The sequence below is a fragment of the Camelus ferus genome, chromosome 25 (genome assembly GCF_009834535.1).
Source record: "Camelus ferus isolate YT-003-E chromosome 25, BCGSAC_Cfer_1.0, whole genome shotgun sequence".
In the NCBI taxonomy this organism is placed as follows: Eukaryota; Metazoa; Chordata; class Mammalia; order Artiodactyla; family Camelidae; genus Camelus; species Camelus ferus.
The window spans coordinates 574022-595942 of record NC_045720.1 but is presented as its reverse complement, the minus strand read 5'-3'; the positions used below and the strand labels follow the sequence as shown (position 1 = coordinate 595942).

Here is a 21921-nt window from a genome sequence, read left to right as displayed (position 1 = left end):
GCTTTGTGAGTGGCCGCCCTGCGTCCTGGCTCACTTGCAGCGCTCGGCAAGTCCTGTCGCTCCGCGTCCTGCCGGTTCTGGCGCTGTCAGTCTTTGTAAGTTTACCATTTTGGTGGGTGTGTAGTGCTGTCTCACCATGGATTTAGTTTGAATTTTCCTAATGAATACGTTGGCCAATCATCTTTTCACATTTATTGACCTTCACATATCTTTTTGTGTGAGGGAGGTTCCTGTTCAGGTCTGTTGCCCATTTTTAAATTGGATTGTTTGTCATTATGGTTACGTTTAAGAGTTCTTTTTTGGATACATAAAGGTATGTTCTTTTATGGTTTGTGCCTTTATGTCTAATAAAAACTTTGCCTTTCCAGATGTCACGAAGGTGTTTTCTTCTAGAAGCTTTACTGTCGGCATGTCCATATTTAGTTCTGTGACTCATTTTTAGTTAGTTCTGGGGTGTAATGTGAGATGTAGGGAGCCGGGTTTGCTTTATTTTCATGTGGACATTCAGTGGCTCCAGCAGCGCTTACTGGAAAGACTTTTCTTTCCCCGCTGAATTGCTTTAGTGCTTTGCAGAAAACCCGGTGGCTGTATGTATTAGTCGGCTGAGGTTGGGTACAGAGCACCCCAGCCATCAGGGGCTTAGACAACAGAACGTGTCCTCACAGTTCGGGGATCAGAGTGCTGGCAGGTTTGGTTCCTTCTGAGTCTGTCCTGTGCCCTCGCCCAGCTTCAGGTGGCCCCTGGCATCTGTGGACACATCTCCCTGATCTCTGCCTCCATCGTCATCTCGGCCAGTACCTCCCTGTGTCCCAGCTCCCTCTTTTCATGAGGACACCAGTAGTCCTGGGCGAACGTCCCACCCTGTTCCAGTGTGACTTCATTCTGCCTTTGCTTGTTACCCCTGCGGGGACCCTTTTCCAAGTACAACCCCATTCCGGGTGCCGGGGGTTTGGAGTTAAACACACAGGTTTGGTGGGAGCAGGGGACACAGCCCAGCTCGTAACATTCTCTATTAGCAGGTGTATTTCAGGACTCTCTTCTTTCCCACCAATATCACATCCACATCACACTTGTAATTCTTTTTTTTTTTTTTTTTTGAGTAAAAGTAGGTTTATTCAGAGAGAGGCACACTCTGTAGACAGAGTGTGGCATCTCAGAAGGACAGCGAGACCTACACTCTTAATTCGTACAGCTTTGCAGTGAGTCTTTAAGTCTGGTAGTGTGTCCTCAGCTTTGTTCTTCAGGATCGATCATCCTCATCAACAAGAAAGCCCTGGTCGCTGTGAGGCAGGTCGCAGGCAGAAGCCACACAGAGCCACGTGTGGCTCAGTGGTTCATTCAGGACAAACACCTGTGTGTCCACAACTGCACCCTGGTTCACCCAGCCAAGAAGTGACAGTCACCCTGACTTCCCAGTAGTCCCTTCCTTGTAGTTTATGGTTGTGTCACAAAGCATACTTCCCTGAGGTGCGTTGTTCAGTCGTGTCTATTTACAGACATTTTATGTGTGTGTGTGTGTATGTGTATACTTACATCTCTCCTGTTTTGGAGGCTTGGCCTTTGGTGGTTTTGAGGTCAAATACGCGTAACACACAGCTGACCACGCGAAGCATCTGAGGTGTGCGGTCAGGGGTGTGGTCTGCATTCATCTCCAGAACCCTTCCGTCTTGCAGAGCTGAAGCCTGGTCCCTGTCAAGCACAGCTGCCCGTGTTCAAGTCTCCTGAACCAGGTTCTCCTCAGGCTGTCCTCCCACTTGCGTTTATCTGGGGGGAGCCTGGACGGTCCAACGCGGAGCCCCCGCGGCCGGTGCTGCGGGCTGCGTCCTCAGCGTGCAGGTTGATGTTTTCTCTTCCGAGTTTCTAGCAGACTGGCAAGAACTTGGATGCAGAGTCAGGATCAGACTCAAGTTCAGTCCCTTTGGCAGGACGGTGGGAGGCACCTTCTCTCTCCTGCGACTTCAGCGCTAATGCTCAGTGCCTGGGGCAAGTTTGGCGCCGGGCCAGTTCTGTTTCTTTTTTATTGATTAAGTGAAATACCTTGGTAGAGACTCCCTCATCTACCATCCGGCCGGACGGAAGTGCGGCCCACGTAAGAAACGCAGGCTTAGTCACTGCCTCTTGTCTTACTTGTCAGTTTCCAGGATGGTAGGCCGGTTCCCCAGCTCCGCCTAAAGGTGACCAGGCGCATGAATCCAAACATGCTTGACGGGTGTCAGTTCAGCTCAGTTATTGACGTCACTGAAGCTCACACTGTGTCCTTCTGGGGAGTGGGGGTTCTTTGAGTTCTGAGTCCTGCAGCATGACCTCCGAGCTCTCCGGCTGCTGGAGTTCTGGGCTCAACTTCTGTGTTTCTTGCCCCAGACCTGGAATCAGCCTTTTCTCCAGAGGCCCTAGTTTCCTTTAGTGAGAAACTGTCTTTCAAGGCAACAATCTGGCACTTGGGGTGCTTGTTCCTTCTAGGTGGTCACCGCTTCGGGGCCTTCTCAGTAGCCCGAGCTGGGAAACATGTCAGCAGGTAGATGAAGCACCCTGGGCGTTCATGTGGACACTTCCAGCTCGACACACAGACCAACAACCTCTCCCTGCTGCTCTTCTCTCACGTCGTGTCTCTCTCTTCCCCTGCAGGACCCTGGTTCTCCAGGTTCACCCGCTGTCTCCTACTACACCCAAGACCCACACGAGGGCAATGTTAATGCCACCACCCCCGGTAGAGTGACTGAGGACATGAGACTGTTTGACACATGCTTTCCCCATCCTGCCACTGTCCTCACGGCTGAGGCCCTGCCCGTGTGGTCTGAGGCGGCAGCCAGCATGTGTGTCACTGCCCCTTCTTGGCCCTTGTTTGGTCTCAGGTCTCCAGGTGACCCCTCCCTCTGAGGACCGTGTCTCTGCTCGTCCTGCCGTCTGGCGCTCACTCTCTAGTGGACCCCCCGGGAGGGCTCCCGGGGTCACGCGTGTCGACTTCTTCCTTGTTGAGAGTAGTTTATTTGTGGTTTTTATACCTATCATTCAGTTCTGCTGGTTATAAAATTCTTGGTTCCCATTTCCTTGAGTCTCCAGCGTCGCTCTTATTTTCTTCTAGCTGCGGCTGCCAGATTTAACAAAGACAGGCAGGCTGCCCCAAATACTGCACGGAACATTCTCGTACTAGAACATTACTTGTTGCTTCTCTGAAATTTGGATTTAACTGTGCACTACGGATCTACCTGGCAGCCCTCTCCTGGGCTAAAGCACTGCTGTCCAGGTCTGATGATGATCTGGTTTTCCAACCCCTAACGTGCCACCTGTGAGGTTTTCCCTTTGTTTTCATGTGTTTGCTTTGTTTTTGTTTTCAGATGTCCAGAAGGCTTTTCCGTTTTCTCTGTGAAGTCCAGTATATTTCCGGAAACGTCTGGGTGTTGGTCATTCTGGGCCATTCCCATCGGGGCGAGCAGAGCGCCTGCATTTCTCCTGACCACATCGCTGCCTCTGGCCTTGCTCTGGTCACCTCAGGCCGCTCCCCTCAGACCACTCTCCGCCGCGCCCTGTGTGGCCAGCTCCTTCTCATCCTTTGGGTCTCAGCGTCAGTGTCCCTTGTTCAGAAGCACCCAGACCACGACCCCCTTTCATACTCAACACCCAACATCGGTCTGTGTCCTGTCGTTCTTTTCGTGACGTCGCTGTGCTTTGTGACAGTCTGAGTTACTTCTGAGGTGTCTTCTGTCTCTTGGGGCAGGGCTGCTGTGTGCCCAGCTAGACCTGAGGGTGAGCGGGAGGCACCTCGTGTGGGACGGAGCCGCCTGCGGAGGGTGGCCGTGGCCTCTGCTCCTCACTCTGCTCCTTCCACATCTGTTTGTGGTTTGGAACCTCGGGGATGTGGAACTGGATGGATGCCACCTTCAGCTGGCTGCCCACCCACATCCTGCACCCCCGCGCCCGAGCTCCCCTGACCTGGTCTGACATCACCCGTCCCCTTTCCTGGGCTGGGCCTCTTTGGCCAGTTTTCTGTGGGGTTGGTTGTAGTCTGTAATCTTTTCATCTCTTATGGGGCAACATGAGTGCATGCAAAAAAGCCTGGAGCACACGGTGCGTACTGAGAGGAGCCATGTGGGAGGCCCCCAGCCCACCCCCTTGCTCCAGCAGGCCCCCTCAAGGCGCTGCAGTCGGTGTGTCTCTGCATGTGGCACAGACAGACCAGCCTGTGCCTTCCTCTGCGTTTTGCTCCCTGGCCCAGCACGGGGTTCTTGGCGCCACTTGGGGTGGCGGCCACAGTGGCTCCCAGTCCAGGCGCAGGTGGGCGGCGGGCACTCGTTCAGATGGGTCTTGCTTGTTCTCCGATGTCTTTCTTCTCCTATCGACTCATCAGGGTTCTCTGAGTATTGAGGATGGTGTCTCCGGTCGCGCGCTGCACTTCTGGCGTGCGCAGAGTGGCCGCCGCTTCCCGGCTCTCTGGGCTGTCCTGTTGACAAGCTCGCCAGCCTTCCGGCTGACGTGTCCCCCAGCTCTGCTGCCTGGGGGTCATGGGTCACCACCTTGTGAAAGCAGTGGTTTACCGCAGCTGCGTCTGGCACCTGTGTTTGCTTGGCTGCGCTGTGCACGTCTCCCGCTCTTGTTTTCTGGCCTCGTTACTGGAAGCCCGACCCTCCTTCCCCGGCGGCTGGCGCCCTGCTAGCTGAGGGGCAGCTGCGGGTGCGGGGACCGTGGGGGCCCCGGGGGGCCGGCTCCAGGCCTGAACTCTGCCGGCGGCTCTGAGACATCAGCAGACCGTGCAGCTCTGGGCCCTCAGGCCCCTCTGCGAGAGGGGGCCAGGACAACCCCTCCCTGGGGCTGTGGTTGGAATGACAGTGGGCCGCGAGGGCCGCCTGCACTGCCCGCTCCCCGTCTTCGTTATTTTTATTAGTCTCCTAACCGCTTCTTGATAGTCACTTTTATCCCCGCTTTAAGTATCAGGAAAGGAAGGGTGACATTGCTGATTCTCAAAGTGGGGTCCTTAGACCAGCAGCGCTAGCTCAGCTGGGAACGTGCGGAAAGCGCACACCTGAGCCCACCCAGCCCGGCAGGTTGGGGCCGGGGGAGCTTGACAAGCCTTCTGTGGTTCTGCTGCCCTGGGAGGCACCCCCTGCACCCCCTCGCTGTGACCTGGGTCTGCCTGACTCAGCCCACTCTTCCTGCTGCCCTGAACTGTCAGCCTTCTAGTTTTTTAATTGGTTAAAATAATGTTATTTCCTAAAAAGTCATTTTTCCCCTGGAGAGGAAGGAGTAGGCTATGCTGGTGCCCTCTCGTCCTTTCCCCGTGGCCCTCCCCCCTGTAGTCCTCCCCTGTGGCCCCCGTGATCCTCCCCGGGCCCCCCGGCCATCTCTGTGGTCCTCCCCCCGTGGTCCTTCTCCCCTGTGGAGGGCCACATTGAGGCGAGACCCCTGGCAATGTCCTTGGACCTCATGGTGGTGATGGGCTGGCCAGCTTCTGTCTCTGGTGGGGACTGAGCCATCTGTTCGTCTCTTGCAGCTGCTCAGATGGAAGTTAAGAAACCGTTCATTCTATCCTCCATGAGGCTGCCTCTTCTGGACACCAACAACCAGGTAAATCAGTGGGGCCAGCCCCAGCACCACGTGAGCAGCTGTGGGCAGTGTGGCCAGGCTGGGACCTGAACCCACCACTGACCAGGCAGCTGCCCCTCAGCCAGACCCAGACGTCAGCAGGTGAGTGCGGGCATGGGCATCTGCTGAGCTGTGTGTCTGGGACCCCAGCTTCCCCTGAGGCAGGTACCCAGGTATGAAGTTAGGAGCCGTCCCCGAGACCACCTTGGGGCCAGACTGTTCTCTAGAGGAACCCCGGAACTCAAGAGAGCTGTCATACTCAGGGTCAGAGTTTATTACACCAGAAAGACAGGCTGATATCAGCGAAGGAAGAGGCAGATGGGGCAGGGCCCACGAGGGCCCAAGCTCGGACCCCCGTTGTCCCCTGCCCATGGAGCCGTGGGCAGCATGGGCTCCCTGGCGGGGATGTGACAGCATGCACGGGAGCTGCCAACCAGGAAGCCCCTCGTGTCCGGGGTCCTTATCGGGCCTCCACCACAGAGACCTGGCTGGCCGCCCACCTGGCTGACCTCAGTGTCCAACCCCTCAGGAGGCCAAGCTGATACCACCTGGCCGGCAGCCCACACCCAAGTCACACGGTTAGATGATTTGATGTGGCTGAAGCCCAGGGAAACAAGGACGCTGGACTCAGGTGGGCCGTCCAAGGGCTTGTTGTGACGCCGACAGCTGAGGACAGTTCTGGTCCTGCCTGCGCTGGGTTAGCCGGGCCCCGCAGTTAGCCGTTCTGCTTGCTTGAAGGCCGCTGGGTCCCCATCCCGTTCCTGGGGGCTGCCCTGCTCTACACTCGTCCTGGGGAGCCTGTTCTTTGGGACCTTTTGTGAGGGTCTAGAAGCTACTGAAGTGGCCCCAAACCGCCAAGGTCATATCAGTTCCAGGGCCCCTGTACATCTGGATCACCCCTGAAAGGGCCCTCGCCGGGAGCCACCCCAGTGTCAGGGCCACATGCCCTTGCCTGAGCGCCCTCATGCTTCCAGACTGCTCACTCCCTCCAGACCCACCAGGGTCACTTGGGACACACATGTACTTGGGGGATGGCACAGAGCAGGGGTGTTTGGCCTGAGATCCAAAAAAGAGAGGCATCAACAGGACCCAGGGAAGGACACCCCCCCCCCCCCCCAGGGAGAGGCCTCTGGCTGGCGCCTGCCCGACAGAGTGTGAGAAGAGGGAGGTCCTGAGGAGGTGTCAGCTCTGCGGAAGAGATGTCCGGCCATGCTGGCTGGCTGCACCTTTGAGCCACCAGCAGGAGCTACTGAATGGGGCCAGACAGCAGGCTCAGGCCTCCCAGGAGTGTCTGGGCAACAAGTGCAGATTCAGGGACCTCACCCTGAGGGTGAGATTGAGCCCAGGGTGCTGGCACCCTAGGGGACACTGGCCTGCAGCCCACGGCGGTGGCAAGCACTGGGCAGGAGTGATGCGTTTGGAGCCAGAGAAGCACCAAGTCTGGTGCCTGGGAGGGGAGGGAGGTCCAGGGGGAAAGTGAGGAAAAGAGGCCCCCCTTGAGGATGCGAGCGTGTCCCAGGCTGGTAAGAAGGCCACCTGTGTGGCAAGGGTCTGTGAAGAAGGGGAGGGGTTGCAGGCACAGGCATGGATGTAGATGGTGGTGTGAGCGCAGGTGCAGGTGCAGGCGTGAGCACAGGTGCAGGTGCAGGTGCGGTTCCAGGCACAAATGCAGGCTGAGGGAAGGGTGAGATTCCCGTCTCCGAGCTGGAGCACTGTGGCACTGAGGCCCCTCCTGCTCTCCCTTGGTTCTGGGCAGGTGAAGCGGGCCGTGGTGCAGGTGATCAGCGCCATGGCGCACCATGGCTACCTGGAGCAGCCCGGAGGTGAGGCAATGATCGAGTACATCGTGCAGCAGTGCGCGCTGCCCCCCGAGGTGGAGGTAAGGGGCGCCACCTCGTCCCCCTGTCCCTGGGCCCACGTCTCCCACCTCCATCAGGCCCTGTGTGCCAAGCAGCTTTCCCTAGCCTCTGAGTTGGGGCCTCTGTACCTGTTCACTTCCTCAGCTCCCCGGACTTAGGAAGGAAAGGCAGACTGACGCTTGGCTCCCTTTGGAGCTTGTCTGTCTGAGAAGTTACTCAGTAAATCCCAGTTTTTCTTGAGGAAAAAGAACCAGTCTGCCCCAGCGGTCTCGGCATCGCTGCCTTGAGCCTGCGGTGGAGCCCAGCAGGTCATGGGCACCCTTCCGCCCCGGGCCTTTGAGCCCAGAGAACTGACCTGTCTGCCAAGGTCAGTGGACAACTGAAGTGGCCCTGCCCAGGGGACCAGGTGCCCTGAGTGGGACTCTGCACTGATGTTGCCCCGGAGTGGGTGGCCACCCTGGATGAGGGGGCACAGGTGGTGCTTTTCCCACAGGCCTCAGGGGGCCTGGCCTTATCTTTTTATATTCTTAATAGTGTCTTTCAGAAAGCAGAAGTTTTAATATCCTGGAAATATCCTAGAAATAAGGTTTTCACTTATGGGCCTTGCTTTTGGTGTCCTAGCCAGTAAATCCGCTCTTAGGCCACCAAGACTCGCTCCTGTGTTTTCTTCCGGCCGTGCTGCCGTGGTTAGAGCCTCCAGTACACTGCTGAGGACCAGTGATGAGCACAGACATCCTTGCCTTGTTCCCATTGTAGGGGGAACACACCCCGTCTTTAACTGCTAAAGATTCTTTTGAATCTGAGATTGACATAAACGATTGCTTCGTGGACCTTGACCGAACCTTGCAGTGCCCAGATAAAGCAGACTTGGGCGTGATGTACAGGCCTTTTGCTGTGTTGCTGGTTTGGTTTGCTGGCATTTTGTTGGGCAATCTTGCGTCTCTTCGGGAGGGTTATCGGTCTTTACTTTCCCTGTGATGTCTCTCACTGGTAATGCCTAATTAAGTGAGTTTGGACATGTTCCCTCTTCTTCCAATTTCTGGAAGAGTTTGTGAAGAATTTGTATCATTTTTTCCCTTAAATTTTTGGTAGAATTCCTCAGTGGAACCACGTGAGCCTGGAGGTTTCTTTGTTAGAAAGTTTTTAACCATGAATTCCACATTTTTCATAGACAAAGAATTACTATGATTTTCTAAGTAAGCTTTGGCATATCTCTGGGTCCAGGCTCCTCAGACCTCCTACCTGCTTGGTGACTGACTAGCAAGACGTGCAGGACTCAGGTGATGGTGCAGCCCGAGTATGGGCTCACTGTGCTCTCCCGGAACGGGCCACACAGAACACGCCCCCACCCACAGCGGGGAAGCCCAGCAGCACAAAGGGGGAGGTGCCTGCCCTGGGAAGCCCGTTTGATGTCCTGAGTGCAGTTTTTTCGGGAGGCAGGCCACGTGGGCACTCTGCTAGGCTCAACCACCAAAACTCCAGTCTCCCAACAGGAAGGTAGGTGTTCAGTGCCTCAGGTGGCCAAAACAATCTTATCACTTAGCAGTGTTTCAGAAGCCAAATTCCCTGATGTAAAATGTTTCAGGTGCTACGGGAAACAGTACTGTGGGTCTTCAAAAAACTAGACCTAGAGTTATCATGTGACCCAGCAATACCACTTCTGAGTACACATCCCAAAGGGTTGAGGGCAGGGTCTCCAAGAGGTATTTGCACGTCCATGTTCACAGCAGCGTTATTCACAATAGCAAAAGGTGGAAGCAGAGTGTCCATCAGCCAAGGAATGGATAAACAAGACGTGGTCTGTCCATACAATGGAATGTTACTCAACCTTAGAAAGGAAGGAAACTCTGACTTGTGCTACAGCACGTGTCAACTTGGACAGGTCACTGATGAAAGGTTTACCTACTCGTTGTCGCATCAGTTGATGACTTCCGAGCTCCATTACGTTTCTGTACTCACTTTTCTTGCCTTCTGTGGTAGCGAAGCGCTTTCCCCTATTTTTCTGTCCATGTGTGATGTCTCTGTGGACTCATCCGTTGCTATTTCGTGCTTTTCTGTCGCTGGCTTGGTGGCCAGGTTGTCTCACTGAGTTGGCCCCTGTGTCCTTGAGGTGCGTCTCTGCCATTTTTCGAGCCTTTCCTCATTTTCTTGCACAAGAAGTTGTTCTGGGTGCACCTTGACCTGTCCCTGCCTCCAGCTCTGTGGGCCCCTTTCAGATGAGCTGTTTTTATCTTTTGTTTCTGAGAAATTTGTTTCCTTTATTTATTTAAATTTTCTTGCTTTCCTTTTTTGTTTCTCTCTGACTCCTGTTTTCTGGATGGTAGCACTTCCGTTTTCATCTTTCCTTTTCCTTTCTTGGTTCTCCTTTGAAGTCCTCAATCTGATCTTCCAAGTCAGTGATTCTTTCTTAGCAATAACCATTTCATCATTAATTTCTTGAATCAAATTCTGTATTTCAACTGTTACGATTTTTCACATTTTTTTTCTTGTTCTTGGTTCATGTTAATATTTTCCCATCTATGGTACGTTTTTCAGGTCAAGGTTATGTTTTTAGTCCGTGAATCCTAGTATTTCTGTTTCTAATGGACTTTGTATGTGGCCTCAGTGTTCACTATCAGACAGTTTGTAGTTTCTACTACTAACCCAAAGTTTTTTTCTAGGATTTTAAAATTTTCTAGGTGATTAGCTTTTCATGGCTACTGTGGATTTATAATTTCATTGCATTCTCTACACGGAATCTGGCCAGGTTTAGTTCTCCTTTTAAGAGTTTGTTGAGATACTCTTTTTGGCCTAATAAATGGTCAGGCTTTCAAAGTTGTTTGTGTATATTTGGTAAAAAGTTTTGTCTATGTTTTTAGAGCAAGCTTTAAAAATTGTTACTCAAGGGCAGGCGGTATAGGCATGCATGAGGTCCTGGCCTCAATCCCCAGTATCTCCATTAAAAAAACATGTATGTATACAGGTAGGGGTGTGTGTGGGTGTGTATGTGTGTGTGTGTGTGTGTGTGTAATTGTAATTGTTATTCAAGGCCTAAATATCCTTATTTTCTCTACTTGATCTTTGATTTCTAAGTGAGAGGCATTAAAAGTCTCCTGTAATCATTGCAGTTTTCCCAGTTTCTCTCTGTTGTCCAGTGTTTGCTTTCTGGGATTTCAAAGCATGAACCGAAGTCTCAGACAAAGCACTTAGAAGAGAAGTCCTTTTCTGCATGGAAGGTTCCCAGGGAGCAGGGCTTTGGGGTGCTGACTCCCCAGGTTTGGAGGAAACCACAGGCCCACCAGGCTGCGGAGGTTTTCCTGTGCCCTTGTCTGTTTTCTTGGTGCGCAAGGGTCCCTTCATTTTGGAGAGTAGGACTAAGCCCCGCGAGCTGGATTCCTTGGGCGATGTTAGGGCATAGTGAGTTTCCTGCCCATGACAGGTGGCCCTGGTGTCCCTTCGGTGGGGGCTGGGTGGGGTCTGTCGTGCTGTGTCCTCATGGCCAGAGCCCCTGGGAACAGAGAGCGGCTGGGGCCACGGTGCCCACACACTCCTCCACGGCCCTCCCCACAGCCTCAAAAGCCTGGCCCCGACGGCGAGGACCTCCTGGCTGACAGCGTGCGGACCATCAGCATCAGCACCCTCTACCTGGTCAGCACCACAGTGGACAGGATGAGCCACGTGAGTTGTGCCGCCCTGCCTGACCACGCCCCTCCCCACCCCGCGGGGGGCCTGGACCTGCCTCCCACAGACACCCCGGCGCTGCTGCCTCCAGGTCCTCTGGCCATACCTGCTCGAGTTCCTGGTCCCTGTGCGCTTCACCGGGGCACTGACCCCGCTCTGCAGGAGCCTCGTGCACCTGGCCCAGAAGAGGCAGGAGGCAGGGACTGACACCTTCCTCATCCAGCACAGTGACAACGGTGCGCCCTGACCCCACCTCGCCCTGGCTCCTACCCCTCCCACCCCGCCCTGACCCCAGGCCACAGCCAGGCCCCCTGAGTGTTTGCCCATCTCCTTTGCAGTGACCCTTCCGTCTCCCTATGCCCTGACCACGAGGCTTCTGGTAAGCAGCGCCCTTGGGTGTTTGGCTTTCATAGCACACGGGTGGCATCACCTCCCCTGATCAGGTGGCCACCTGGTGGGCGCCACACCCCGAGGGGGTGTCAGGGGAGGAGCAGGCCCTCCCTCTGTCCCCGTGTCCTTGTACTTGTGCTGTCACTACCGTGTAAAGGACACTGTCTTGCAGTAGGGGGCTGTCAGGCGCTCCCACTGGGGTTTTGGGGAGCTGCATCTCAGGAGGCTCCTTACCCCTACTTGGGTGGCTGTGCTCGACCTCCTGTTGGCCGTCGTGGCTCTGGGCACGGGTGGAGAACCCACTTCTGCCTCCTCCAGGCTGTGTCTTCCAACCCCTACCTGGGAGATGGTCGCGGGGCAGCCTCGCTGCGCCTCCTGAGCGTCCTGCATCGGAATATCCACCCTCTGCTGGGTCCGCGGTGGGCGACAACCATCCCCCTGCTGCTGGCACACCTGGATGGTGAGGCCCAGGAGGTGGGCAGCGCTGCTCCTCCTCCAACCCTATTTTTGGTAGTCAGCATCAAGGCTGTCCCGTGAGGACCAGGGTTTTGAAATGGCCTCTGCTGTGGTTCAGGAAAAGGCCAGAACGGTGGGGCTGGAAGGATACTGGCTGCTGGGTGTCACCTGGGAGCACATTGGATGTGGGCACAGCCCTGTGCTTCCTTGTGTTCTGGTGGATGGGGCGATGCCTAGGCCTGGTGGGGGTGCTGGGCGGGGCCTGGTGGGAGGTACTGGCTGGGGCCTGGGCCTGCTGGGAATGGGGGATGCTCCGAGCATCCATTCCTGCCTGTTGGGATGGGTCTGCCTGCCAGGCTGAGTGGATGCCTGGTCGTTTCAGGACATACTGAGAAAACGCTGTCACAGAAAGAATGGGAAGAGAAGCTGCTGATGGTGAGAGAAGGCAGTGCGGGCTGTGCTGGGCACAGGGGCCTTGTCTGGCCTGGGTGGGGAGCGCTTGGGGCAGCAGTGGGGCTGTTCCTTTCCAGGGTCGTGATGCCTGCCTTGACCTAGAGATGTGGCCGGGGGAGGTGCAGAGGGACAGGTGGGGGTCTTTGGGGTGAGGACGGGCTGCTGCCCTCACAGATTGTCCACTCTGCTGTGACAGGGTCACATTTCAGGGGTTTGAGCTGCCCTGGCCGAGAGCGCCTTCTCTCCTGTCCCCTGCCCGGCTCTGAGCTGTCTGTGCTCCTGGTGTCTGACTACCCAGAATTTGTTTTGTCTGGGCTTGAAAGTTACCCATGAACTATTCAGAGTCATGGCACAGGACCGGGAGGTCACTGCGTGTGACACTCTGGGCCTTGGGTCCCTCCCCAGCCAGTCCAGTGAAAGGCAGAGCTCCTGGCCCCTCACTGGTATGGCTCCTGCCCCCAGTTCCTTCAGGACACTCTGGCCATTGTGTCTGACAACACGTGGATTTGCCAGCTGAGCCTGGAGATGTGCAAGCAGCTACCCAGCTACAATGGGATGCCCCAGGAGAAGGTGTGGGGGAGAGGCCGCCCAGGAAGGTGTGGGGGAGGGGGCCGCCCAGGAAGGTGTTGGGGGATAACCTGCCAGGGGGTTTGGGCATAGTCCTCAGGCTCCGAGTTCCTGCTCCTTGACTGTGTCACTTCTGTCACCCGGCACCTGGCTCTGGTGGCCCTCGTGGTGTTGGCAGAGCAGGAGGAGAAGGCCCGTGAGCCTCCCCATAGTGACTGATGGCTGGAGATGCCGGAGCTTGCGCTCCTCGGCCCCTGCCCAGAATTCACGTTGTCCTTGCAGTGGTCAGTGTCACGGGTTCCCAGTGGTCTCTCTCCCACGTCCAGCTGGCAGCGCAGACACCGCTGGGCGGTGTCTTGGTAGGGCTGGGTGTCCCTCTGCTGGGGAGCCAGGCACAGCACGTTCTCTGGCCTCGTTGCAGAACTTCCTGTATAAATGCATCGGAGCCACCCTGGGTGCTGCTTCCAGTAAAGAGGTGGTGAGAAAACGTCTGCAGGAGCTGCTGGAGACGGCTCGGTACCAGGAGGAGGGCGAGCGTGAGGTGGCTGTCATCGTCCCCACAGGAGCCCCGATGCCCGCAGGCTGGCAGACAGTGGCCACCCTCTGTCCTCTCTCAGGCTTTTAGCCAGCGTGTGCACATGTGTGTGTGTGTGTGTGTGTGTGTGTGTGTGTGTGTGTGTGTGTGTGCGTGCATGCATGCGTGATGCACCTGCATGGTGTGCGCCTGCCTGTGTGCTCGTCCCCGTCCTTGCCCAGCTGTGAGCCCACCTGTGTGCCTCCCCAGGGCCTTGCCTGTTGCTTTGGGATCTGTGCTGTCTCCCACCTGGACGACACCCTGGCCCAGCTAGAGGACTTTGTAAAGTCGGATATGTTCAGAAAATCTGTTGGCATTTTCAACATTTTTAAGGTACAGAGGTCAGGCTGATGGCTGAAGGGGGAGGTCTGGGGTGTGATTTTGTCTTAGCCGTGGCCCCCACATTTTGAGGTCCTTGGTGGGTTGGGGGTCATCCTGGGCCTTCCTGGGCTTGGTGCCCGGTAGCCTGGGGGGTGGGGCAGGGAGCTGGCATCTGGCCTCTGTTAACTCGTTGGTGAGGCTGGGTTGCATGGGATCCCTCCCAGCTGGCGACAGGGGTTTGCAGCCCTCTGCCAGCTGTGAGAGGGGCTCTGGGTGGCAAGGATGGGCGTGGTCCCTTTCCTGTCCCCACCCCCCACCCCCCACCCCCGCTCCACCCAGGTCTGGGCGTTCTCTGCCCCCTGGTGGCCAGGGGAGGCTGCATTCTTGCTGAAGCCTGATTTGGGAGGGTGGGCCCCCACAGCCTGCCTCCACCCCAGCGCGCGTCCCTCGGTAGAGCTGTGCCTCCCCACGCTGGCCCCAGTCACACAGTCTTGGGGCTGCGCGCTGTGAAGAGGCCGCAAGGTTGGACGGGCTCCTGGGCAGCCACCTGGGCGAGGCTGGGACCCTGCCTCCTGGCCCCCCAGCTCCTCCTCCTGTTTGTCCCCCACCCTGGTCCCCAGTGGGCTTGAGCCTGGCCGGCAGGACCTGACCCACTGTTCCCGACAGAAGGACTCTGGTCGGGTGGCGCCTTTCAGGCTACTGGCTCTGCCCTTCTTCCGGAGGACATGGGGTTCGAGAGCCAGGCTCCCGCTGGGGGGGGGTGTGTGTGATGGAAGTTGTGCCGATTCCCCTGGCCTCTCAGGATCGGAGTGAGAATGAGGCAGAGAAGGTGAAGAGTGCGTTGATCCTGTGTTATGGGCACGTGGCGGCACGGGCCCCCCGTGAGCTGGTGCTGGCCAAGGCGGAATCGGACATCTTCCGGAACATGTCCCAGTGCTTCAGCACCAAGGTGGGCGCCTCGGCCGGGTCCACAGACAGGGACGGAAGGAGGGGCGCTGCCACCAGAGCCCCACGTCTTAACTCATCTCACTTTTGTTGTTCAGGTTCTGGGAATAAAGGTAGAGACCAAGGTACAGTGTGTAGGAGTTAAGTGTGAGCTCTGCCTTTCCTCTGTCCTCTGGGCTGGGCTGTGAGCTTCTGGGGCAGCAGCCGGGGGTGCTCACTGGGGTTTCCTGGGCCCAGTCCGTGGGCAGAGCATTCGGGAACATCACTCCTGTAGTCTGTGCCTACTACCTGGGAGCAGCCCCTCCTCTTGGGGCCAGAGGGGGGGCCCTGGAGCTCCTGCTCTGACCCAGGCCCTGGACGGAGGGCGGGAAGGGACGGGGAGGTGACAGGCTTGCAGGCTAGGGGTGGGGAGCCTCGGCCTCGGCCCCTCCTCTGGCTCCACTCTGACGCTCACGGGCCGCCCCGCAGCAAGCACCTAGGAGAGGGGCGAGTTCGAAAGCTTGTGACACTGGCCTCTGGTCTCACTAACGTATTTCCCTCTGGAACCTCTGGCACTAACCTGGAGGCCTTCTCTGGGAGTGGCCGGGTTTTCCCCTTAAAGAGCAGACCCTCCTGGGTCTCCTGGGTTGGCTGGGCGGTGGGGATGTCTCAGTTGTCTCCTGCACTGAGCCCATGAGAGGGAGCCCAGCCCTCCATGTCCCCAGACAGGCCAGCAGCAGCCCCACTCTGCTGGGGCTCTTCTTGGGCGTGCCTCCTTCTCCTCCACCTGGGGGGACACCTCCAGCCACACCACAGGCTGCAGGGGATGCAGGTGGATAGAGCGTGGTGTCGGCCTGCAGTCATCTGGCCGGGCCCGTGACCTGGGGACCCCTGGGCCCAGGCCAGGCAGACAGCTAATGGCCACAGGGGTTCCTTCCCAGACGCCCCTTGGCCCATGTGGCTTTGACAAGAGCTTGAGGAGGACCAGCTGAGGCCCTGTGAGAATGGAGGGGAGTACATTTCTGGCTTTGGAGGGGAAGGCAGGGCCTGTGGACAGGCCTTGCTGCCATAGGCAACGACCCTTTATGGGCTCAGCCCCGTGGGCCGAGAGGGAGTGGCTGCCACCTCAGGGCAGAGCCACGTTGGGCGGAGGGCCTTGGAGGCCTCCTGCAGCCCAGTGTCCCTCCAGGACCCGGCCCTGAAGCTGTGCCTCGTGCAGAGTGTGTGCATGGCCAGCCAGGCCATCTGCAGCAGCACCCAGGGCAGCTCCTTCCACTTCTCCAGGAAGGCGGAGCTGGTGGCGCAGATGATGGTGAGCGCCAGGCGGGGGCCTGGCTGGGTCCCGGGAGGGCTGGAGCACCCATGTGGGTTGAGGGACAGAGGCAGCCCAAGCCAGCGCCTGAGTGGCAGGCAGGCTGGTGCTCTGGCCAAGGGCTGTCACGTGGCTGCTTCCCTAGGAGTTCATTAAGGCGGAGCCCCCAGACTCCCTGAGAACACCCATTAGGAAGAAGGCCATGCTCGCCTGCACTCACCTGGTGTATCCTTTCGTCCGGGCACGCGGGGCCACCTGTGGGGCCACCCATGTGCGCCTGGTGTGGGCTGAGCCCTTAACTCAGGCTCAGCTCCCTGAAGCCGGCGCTGGAAGAGCAGATGCAGGCGGATCTGGTCCACAGCTGTCTACACAGCGTCCTGGCTGTGCTGCCCGAGCCTGAGGGGGAGGATGGCCACCAGGAGGTATCAAGCATGTCCCTGCCTTGTGCCCCTCCCCGTGGGGGCAGCAGGGAGGCCGTGGGGGTGGCGGGGTCACAGCGGGACTGGAGGCCTCTCTCGTTGCAGTCCCTGTACCTGGACACCATGCAGGCCCTTGAGGACTTGCTGACAAGCCTCCTTCAGCAGAACATGACCCCCCAGGGCCTACAGGTCATGGTAGAGGTGTGCAGCGGGTGTGCCCTGCCCTGGGGGACACTGTGGGGACAGTCTGGTGCTCTCTGCGAGTGGTGGGTGGTCTGTGAGCAGGCAGGCGGCACCCCCTCTTGTCTGGGCAGGTATGCGACAGGGGTAGACCTTGACCAGACGGGGCCCAGAGCCTGTCCTCGTGTCCCTACCATTGGTCAGTGCTGGGATGGAAGGTGCCCCAGATGTGAGCTCCAGCCCTTCTGGGGCCACTGAGGTGGCAGAATGGGTGGGCAGTGGCCTGGGGTAGGACTTTTCCCCTTCTCGGAACACCTTGTTCCTCTGTAGGCCCAGCTCGCTCTGGGTGCACATGGGGTGGCCGTGGCCATGGCCGTGAGCCAGGCCAGCAGGATAGAGATGGGGCAGGGGTGCACTATGCAGGTGGCTTGCCCTCACCTGGCCCGCTGGCCCCCACACCCAAAAGGGTGGCCCGGCAGGGGTGCTGACCTGCCCACAGTATGTAGGCTCCAGTGTCCCGTGCTGAGTCCGAGCTGGCGCCTGTGTGAAGCCCCCTCTTCCCCAGCACCTAAGCCCATGGATCAAGTCCCCGCGGGGCCACGAGCGGGGACGGGCCCTTGGCCTGAGCGCCTGCCTGCTGCGCTACTTCCTGGAGCACTTGCACGTCAGTGTAAGTACCCAGGAGGCCACCCACACAGCTGCTCCCCTGCCCTGGCCCATTCCTGGCCCCTTGGCTTGGGGACCACTGCGTGCAGCCCTCATATCTCCGAGTGCCCCAGGCTTTCTGGCCTTCCTCCAGCTGCTGCCCTGGGCTCATCCTGCAGCCCCACCAGTCCCACGGTCCTCTATCTGGGGCCGTGGGTGGAGGACCTGTCAGGGCCAGAATTGTCCTCAGGAGCCCACTCCTTAGCTAGGGCTAACATGTGATATGGTTCCCAAATGAGCAAAGGAATGATGGGTACCCTGGTGCGAAGGGAGAAAATGAGGGCATTCGAGGCAGAAGCAGCATTTCAAGCAAAGGCAGGGGGACCTGAACCCATGGGATGTTGTGGAAAAGGCAAACACTGTTTGGCTGTCAGAGTGGATGGGAAGGGGCTTGGTCCAAGAATCACACGGTTATTGTGTGTTTTAGTGTTTGCTATGATTAAGTAGCTCCTGATCCCTCTTTTCCAGAACTGCACAGTTGTTCTTGTAAGGCCATCAATCAGGTGGATTTAGGGTGGACTGGACGCAGTGCTCACACGGTCGTGGCGCGGCTTTGATGGGGCGCGGACCTGATGGGTTCTGCTGCTGAGCAGTAGCATGTTTGAATGTTAGGTCTCTCCATCCAGACCCCTCTGGCCCCTCAGAAGCACGTCCTGGCTCGAAGTTTTGTTGCTGTTGTCGGTGTGATTTCTTCTCCGATTGCATTTAATAATTGCTTATTACTGCTAGGCAGAAAACTGTGGATTTTTGGATACTTAGAAACTGGGTAGTTTATAAGATTCCCTTGTTATTTCTAATAAATTTTTAATCAGGCCTCTGTAATCTTCAGATTACAGCCACTGCAGTTTACAAATGCTGAGAATTTTGCCTTCCTCCCCAGTGCTCACACGTGTCAGTCCGCACGGTCGTCCGGCGTGAAGACGCGAGTGGGCGGTGGCCCGGGCCGCTGCGGCCTCCCTCCTAAGTGCAGTGCTGGGTTTGGCTGGCAGCACTTACTTTCCTATCCATTCCAGAAGCACCGGTCTGTTTGTTTTAATGAGGACTTTTATCGCGGACAGACAGAGAGCTGCCGTGGTCAGACACCTTCCTCTTGTCTATTAGGACGTTCTAGAGTTCTTCTCCTGTTGGTTTTAATACGTCCACGCTTCTGCCTTGTGTGGCCGGGTCTGCGGGCCTCATGATGTCCTCAGCCTCCATGCACGTGTAGACGGGCTTTTCCCACCCAGGTTCTCTCGTGGCCTGGTTTTCACGTAACCCTAGTCCAACTCGAGTTCATTTTTGTTCACGATAAGCGAGGCAGCCAACCTCACTAAGAGGAGCAGCAGCTGGTGATCTTCGCCTGGCGCTCCAACCTCCCTCCTCCTGGAAACCCCTGTGGTGACCTGGGGAGAGCAGCAGCCTGGGAGCCCTGCAGTTTCTTCAGGAGCCTGTGCTGGGCAGTGGGGGCTGCAGGCGCCTCCCAAGGAGGCCTCCTGGTGGCAGTGGCGGTGGGGGCAGGAAGGCCGAGGGGCGTGTGTTGGGGGGGGTAACGGATGTCCCCAGGCCCGGAGTGTAGGAAGCAAGGCCAGTTGCCGAGAGCAGGGTGGGGAAGGTTCTGGGGAGAGCAGAAACGGCTCTAAAGACAGGACCAGGACCCAGGCAGGACGAATCCCCAGGAAGGGATTCGATGCAGCACCCCCCGACCTGGCAGGGGATTTGCTTTTAGGGAAGGGACCCCTCCATGTGCGTCAGCTGAACCAGCAGAGCCCGACCGTCCCCGGGCCTGCACATACCAACTTGCCCAGCCCTCTTCTCCTCTTAGGGACCCACACTTGTGGGGTGAGGGTTGACCTCCAGGGGAGGAGCTGGACACGGGCCATGCTGGCCAAAGGGATGGACAGGGGCTGCCCTCCTGGTCACACTCCTGCCCACATCTGGGTTCAAGAGGTACAGGTGGTACCTGCCCACCCCAGTGTCCCTCCCTGGCAATCCCTCCAGTGTCCCCGCAGCACCTCCCAAATCTGCCTCTCCAGGCTCTGGTGCCCTTCCACAACCTGGGCCTCCTCGTCGGCCTCTTCTCCCCACGGTGTGCGGACCTGTGGCCTGCCACCCGCCAGGAGGCCATCAACTGCGTCTACTCCCTCCTCTACCTCCAGCTGGGCTACGAGGGTGAGCCCCTGGTGGGGCAGAGGGGCCTGGGGGTTGAGGGAGTGGAGTCTGGGCCCCTCTCCACGCTCCCTCCTGACTCTGCAGGCTTCTCCCGGGACTACCGGGACGAGGTGGCTGAGCGGCTCCTCACCCTCCAACGTGGCCTTGTGCACCCTGACCCTGCCGTCCTCTTCCACACCTGCCACAGCGTGGCCCAGGTACCTGCCGGGCCTCCACTGAGGGGAGGGACCCCGGGCCACCTCCTCGCACCTCAAGTGCTCCGTGGGCACGAGCATGGGCAGGTCTTATTCGGAGAGCTAGCTGTCTAGCACCGCCTCCATCACCCTGCTGGACTCCCGGGGGTTCACCCTAAAGGCACAGCAAGAGGGTGCAGTCAGGACCCAGGACTGGGCTCCTGGTACCAGCGGGCTGAGAAGGCTGCCCCTAGCCCACCCTGTTAGCCCCGAGCCAGGGCAGTGCTCTTATTCCATTTGGGGTTTGAAAATGGCCCCCAGGGGTCTGCAGGCTTTCTTTCCTGCAGAGGAAAGAAGGGAAGGGGGTCCACAGGCCTTCTGGGAGGGGGGACTCAGCCACTGGGAAGCAGAGACCCAGCCCTGTCCAGGCGGAGCGAGAACTTCATGTCTGGGATCAGACATGATCCTGGATAGTCAACCACTTTAATGCCTTTATTTCTTCTGTGTATGTAGGGTAGCACTTTCCCTTTATCTGCTTTGGCTCCTGGTTGCACTCTGTTATGTGAAGGGAGCGGCAGGGGCTCTTGTCTCTGCTGGGCTGGGGGGTCCCTGAGGGTCCGGGGCGGGACATGCTCCTACATGCCTTCGACTCTATTCTAGAGTTTTAGAGTGGCAGCATCACCCCAGCCCACCCCACTGGTCAGGGGGAGCCTTAGGGAGGGCACTCTGTCCTGGGCCCCAAAGCTGCCCAGGGACCACTTCCAAGCAGCCTGGGCCTGGAGGCCCTGAGGCTGCATCCTGAACCTGACCAGGCTTCAGTCTGGGATGGGGGGCTCCTGTGCAGGAGCTCCTGAAGGCTTGTGGAGCCTGCAAGGGGGTAGGAAGCTTGGGCCCCCGGGATGTTGTGCCTGGAAGGGACACTGACCCCTGTCCTGCCAGTCTTTCTGACACAACTGTCCTCCTAGATTATTGCCAAGCGCCTCCCGCCAGATCAACTCATCAGCCTCTTGCTAACCTTGTTTGAGGGCCTGGGAGACCCCGACAAGAACTGCTCCCGGGCCTCCACGGTCATGATCAACTGCCTGCTGAAGGAGCGCGGCAACATGCTCCTGGAGAAGGTGTGGCCAGGCTGCGCAAGGGCACGCTGTGGGCGGGGCCTGACAGGAGCGTGGTGGGAGGGGCTGGGGCGTGGGCGTGGTTATATCCGGACTGGCCCAGAGTGGGTGGGCGGGGCTGGATACATGGGGGCTTAACATCCAACTCGACTCCCACCACTCCCACTCACAAGACCCCCCCCTGGTTGGGGTTTGGCCCTCGATGCCCTGTCCCTTGTCCCTGCGGGCCTGATTTGGACAGCTCTTCCTCTCCTGTTTGAAGACAGAATTTGGCGAAAGTAACTGCTCAGAAAGTAAAGGAGAAAAAGGCAACTGAAAAAAACACCGGTGCTGAGGTCTGTCAGTCTCTGGTGAGGACGCAGGTCCAGAGGGTCACCACGGAGGGCCCCACAGCGGGCCTGGCCCCGAGTGGCCGTGTCCAGGACGTTCGGGTGCTGCCCACCCTCACCCCATCACCTGAGTCCCTCTGGCTGTGAGCTCATGTGGCTGCCCACGTGTTTCCAAACGTGCCCGGGCAGCCACTGTGTCAGATGTGCTCAGGTCCTCGTAGGTCTGGACGTGAATCCTGGCGACCCAGTTAGCCCAGGGTCCCTGTGTGCCTGGAGGGAGATACAAAGTGAGGCATACCTGCAGAAAAGGGGCTTTGTCCTAAGTGCACGGCCTTGGGGGTTCCCACAGACGTGCAGGAGCTGAATCACCAACTCCAGAGCCCCTCGTACCCCCAGCTGACCCCCCACAGGGTGCCAGCACCCCCTGAAGTACAGAGTGTGGCCTGGGATGTACCTCATGGGGAAGATGCCCGCATGTCTGGCCCCGCACGGCAGCAGCCCGTGAGGACCACGTGCGTTCCCTGGGCCTGGCCCAAACGTCCCTCTGTCTCCATACGCATCACTCCTTCATGTGTCACGCACACTCGCTCGCCTGCTTCAGTGACCTTGGGCGGCTCCCGATCTGCACTGTCTTGAAGATGATGCCAGAGTCCAGCTCCTCTGGACCTGACAGGCATTTTGGTTGGAGACACAGCCAGGAGAGAGCCTGGGGCCTGCGGGAGAAGCCACTGTGCAGCTGTCCCAGGGCTGCCAGATGGC

The 21921-nt window shown here is 58.1% G+C and overlaps 1 protein-coding gene across 1 annotated transcript in view; it reads left to right on the top strand.

Annotated features, from left to right (window-relative positions):
* MROH1 (maestro heat like repeat family member 1) overlaps window positions 1–21921 on the top strand; it is a 65942-nt gene that overhangs the window by 31119 nt on the left and 12902 nt on the right. The window contains 20 exon segments of the mRNA XM_032467555.1: window positions 5486–5559; window positions 7334–7456; window positions 10986–11093; window positions 11188–11332; window positions 11435–11475; window positions 11805–11946; window positions 12325–12377; window positions 12858–12965; window positions 13384–13503; window positions 13747–13869; window positions 14660–14806; window positions 14901–14927; window positions 15971–16093; window positions 16239–16318; window positions 16404–16515; window positions 16618–16713; window positions 17258–17362; window positions 19410–19545; window positions 19630–19742; window positions 20684–20836. Coding sequence (XP_032323446.1) covers window positions 5486–5559; window positions 7334–7456; window positions 10986–11093; window positions 11188–11332; window positions 11435–11475; window positions 11805–11946; window positions 12325–12377; window positions 12858–12965; window positions 13384–13503; window positions 13747–13869; window positions 14660–14806; window positions 14901–14927; window positions 15971–16093; window positions 16239–16318; window positions 16404–16515; window positions 16618–16713; window positions 17258–17362; window positions 19410–19545; window positions 19630–19742; window positions 20684–20836 — 2129 coding nt within the window.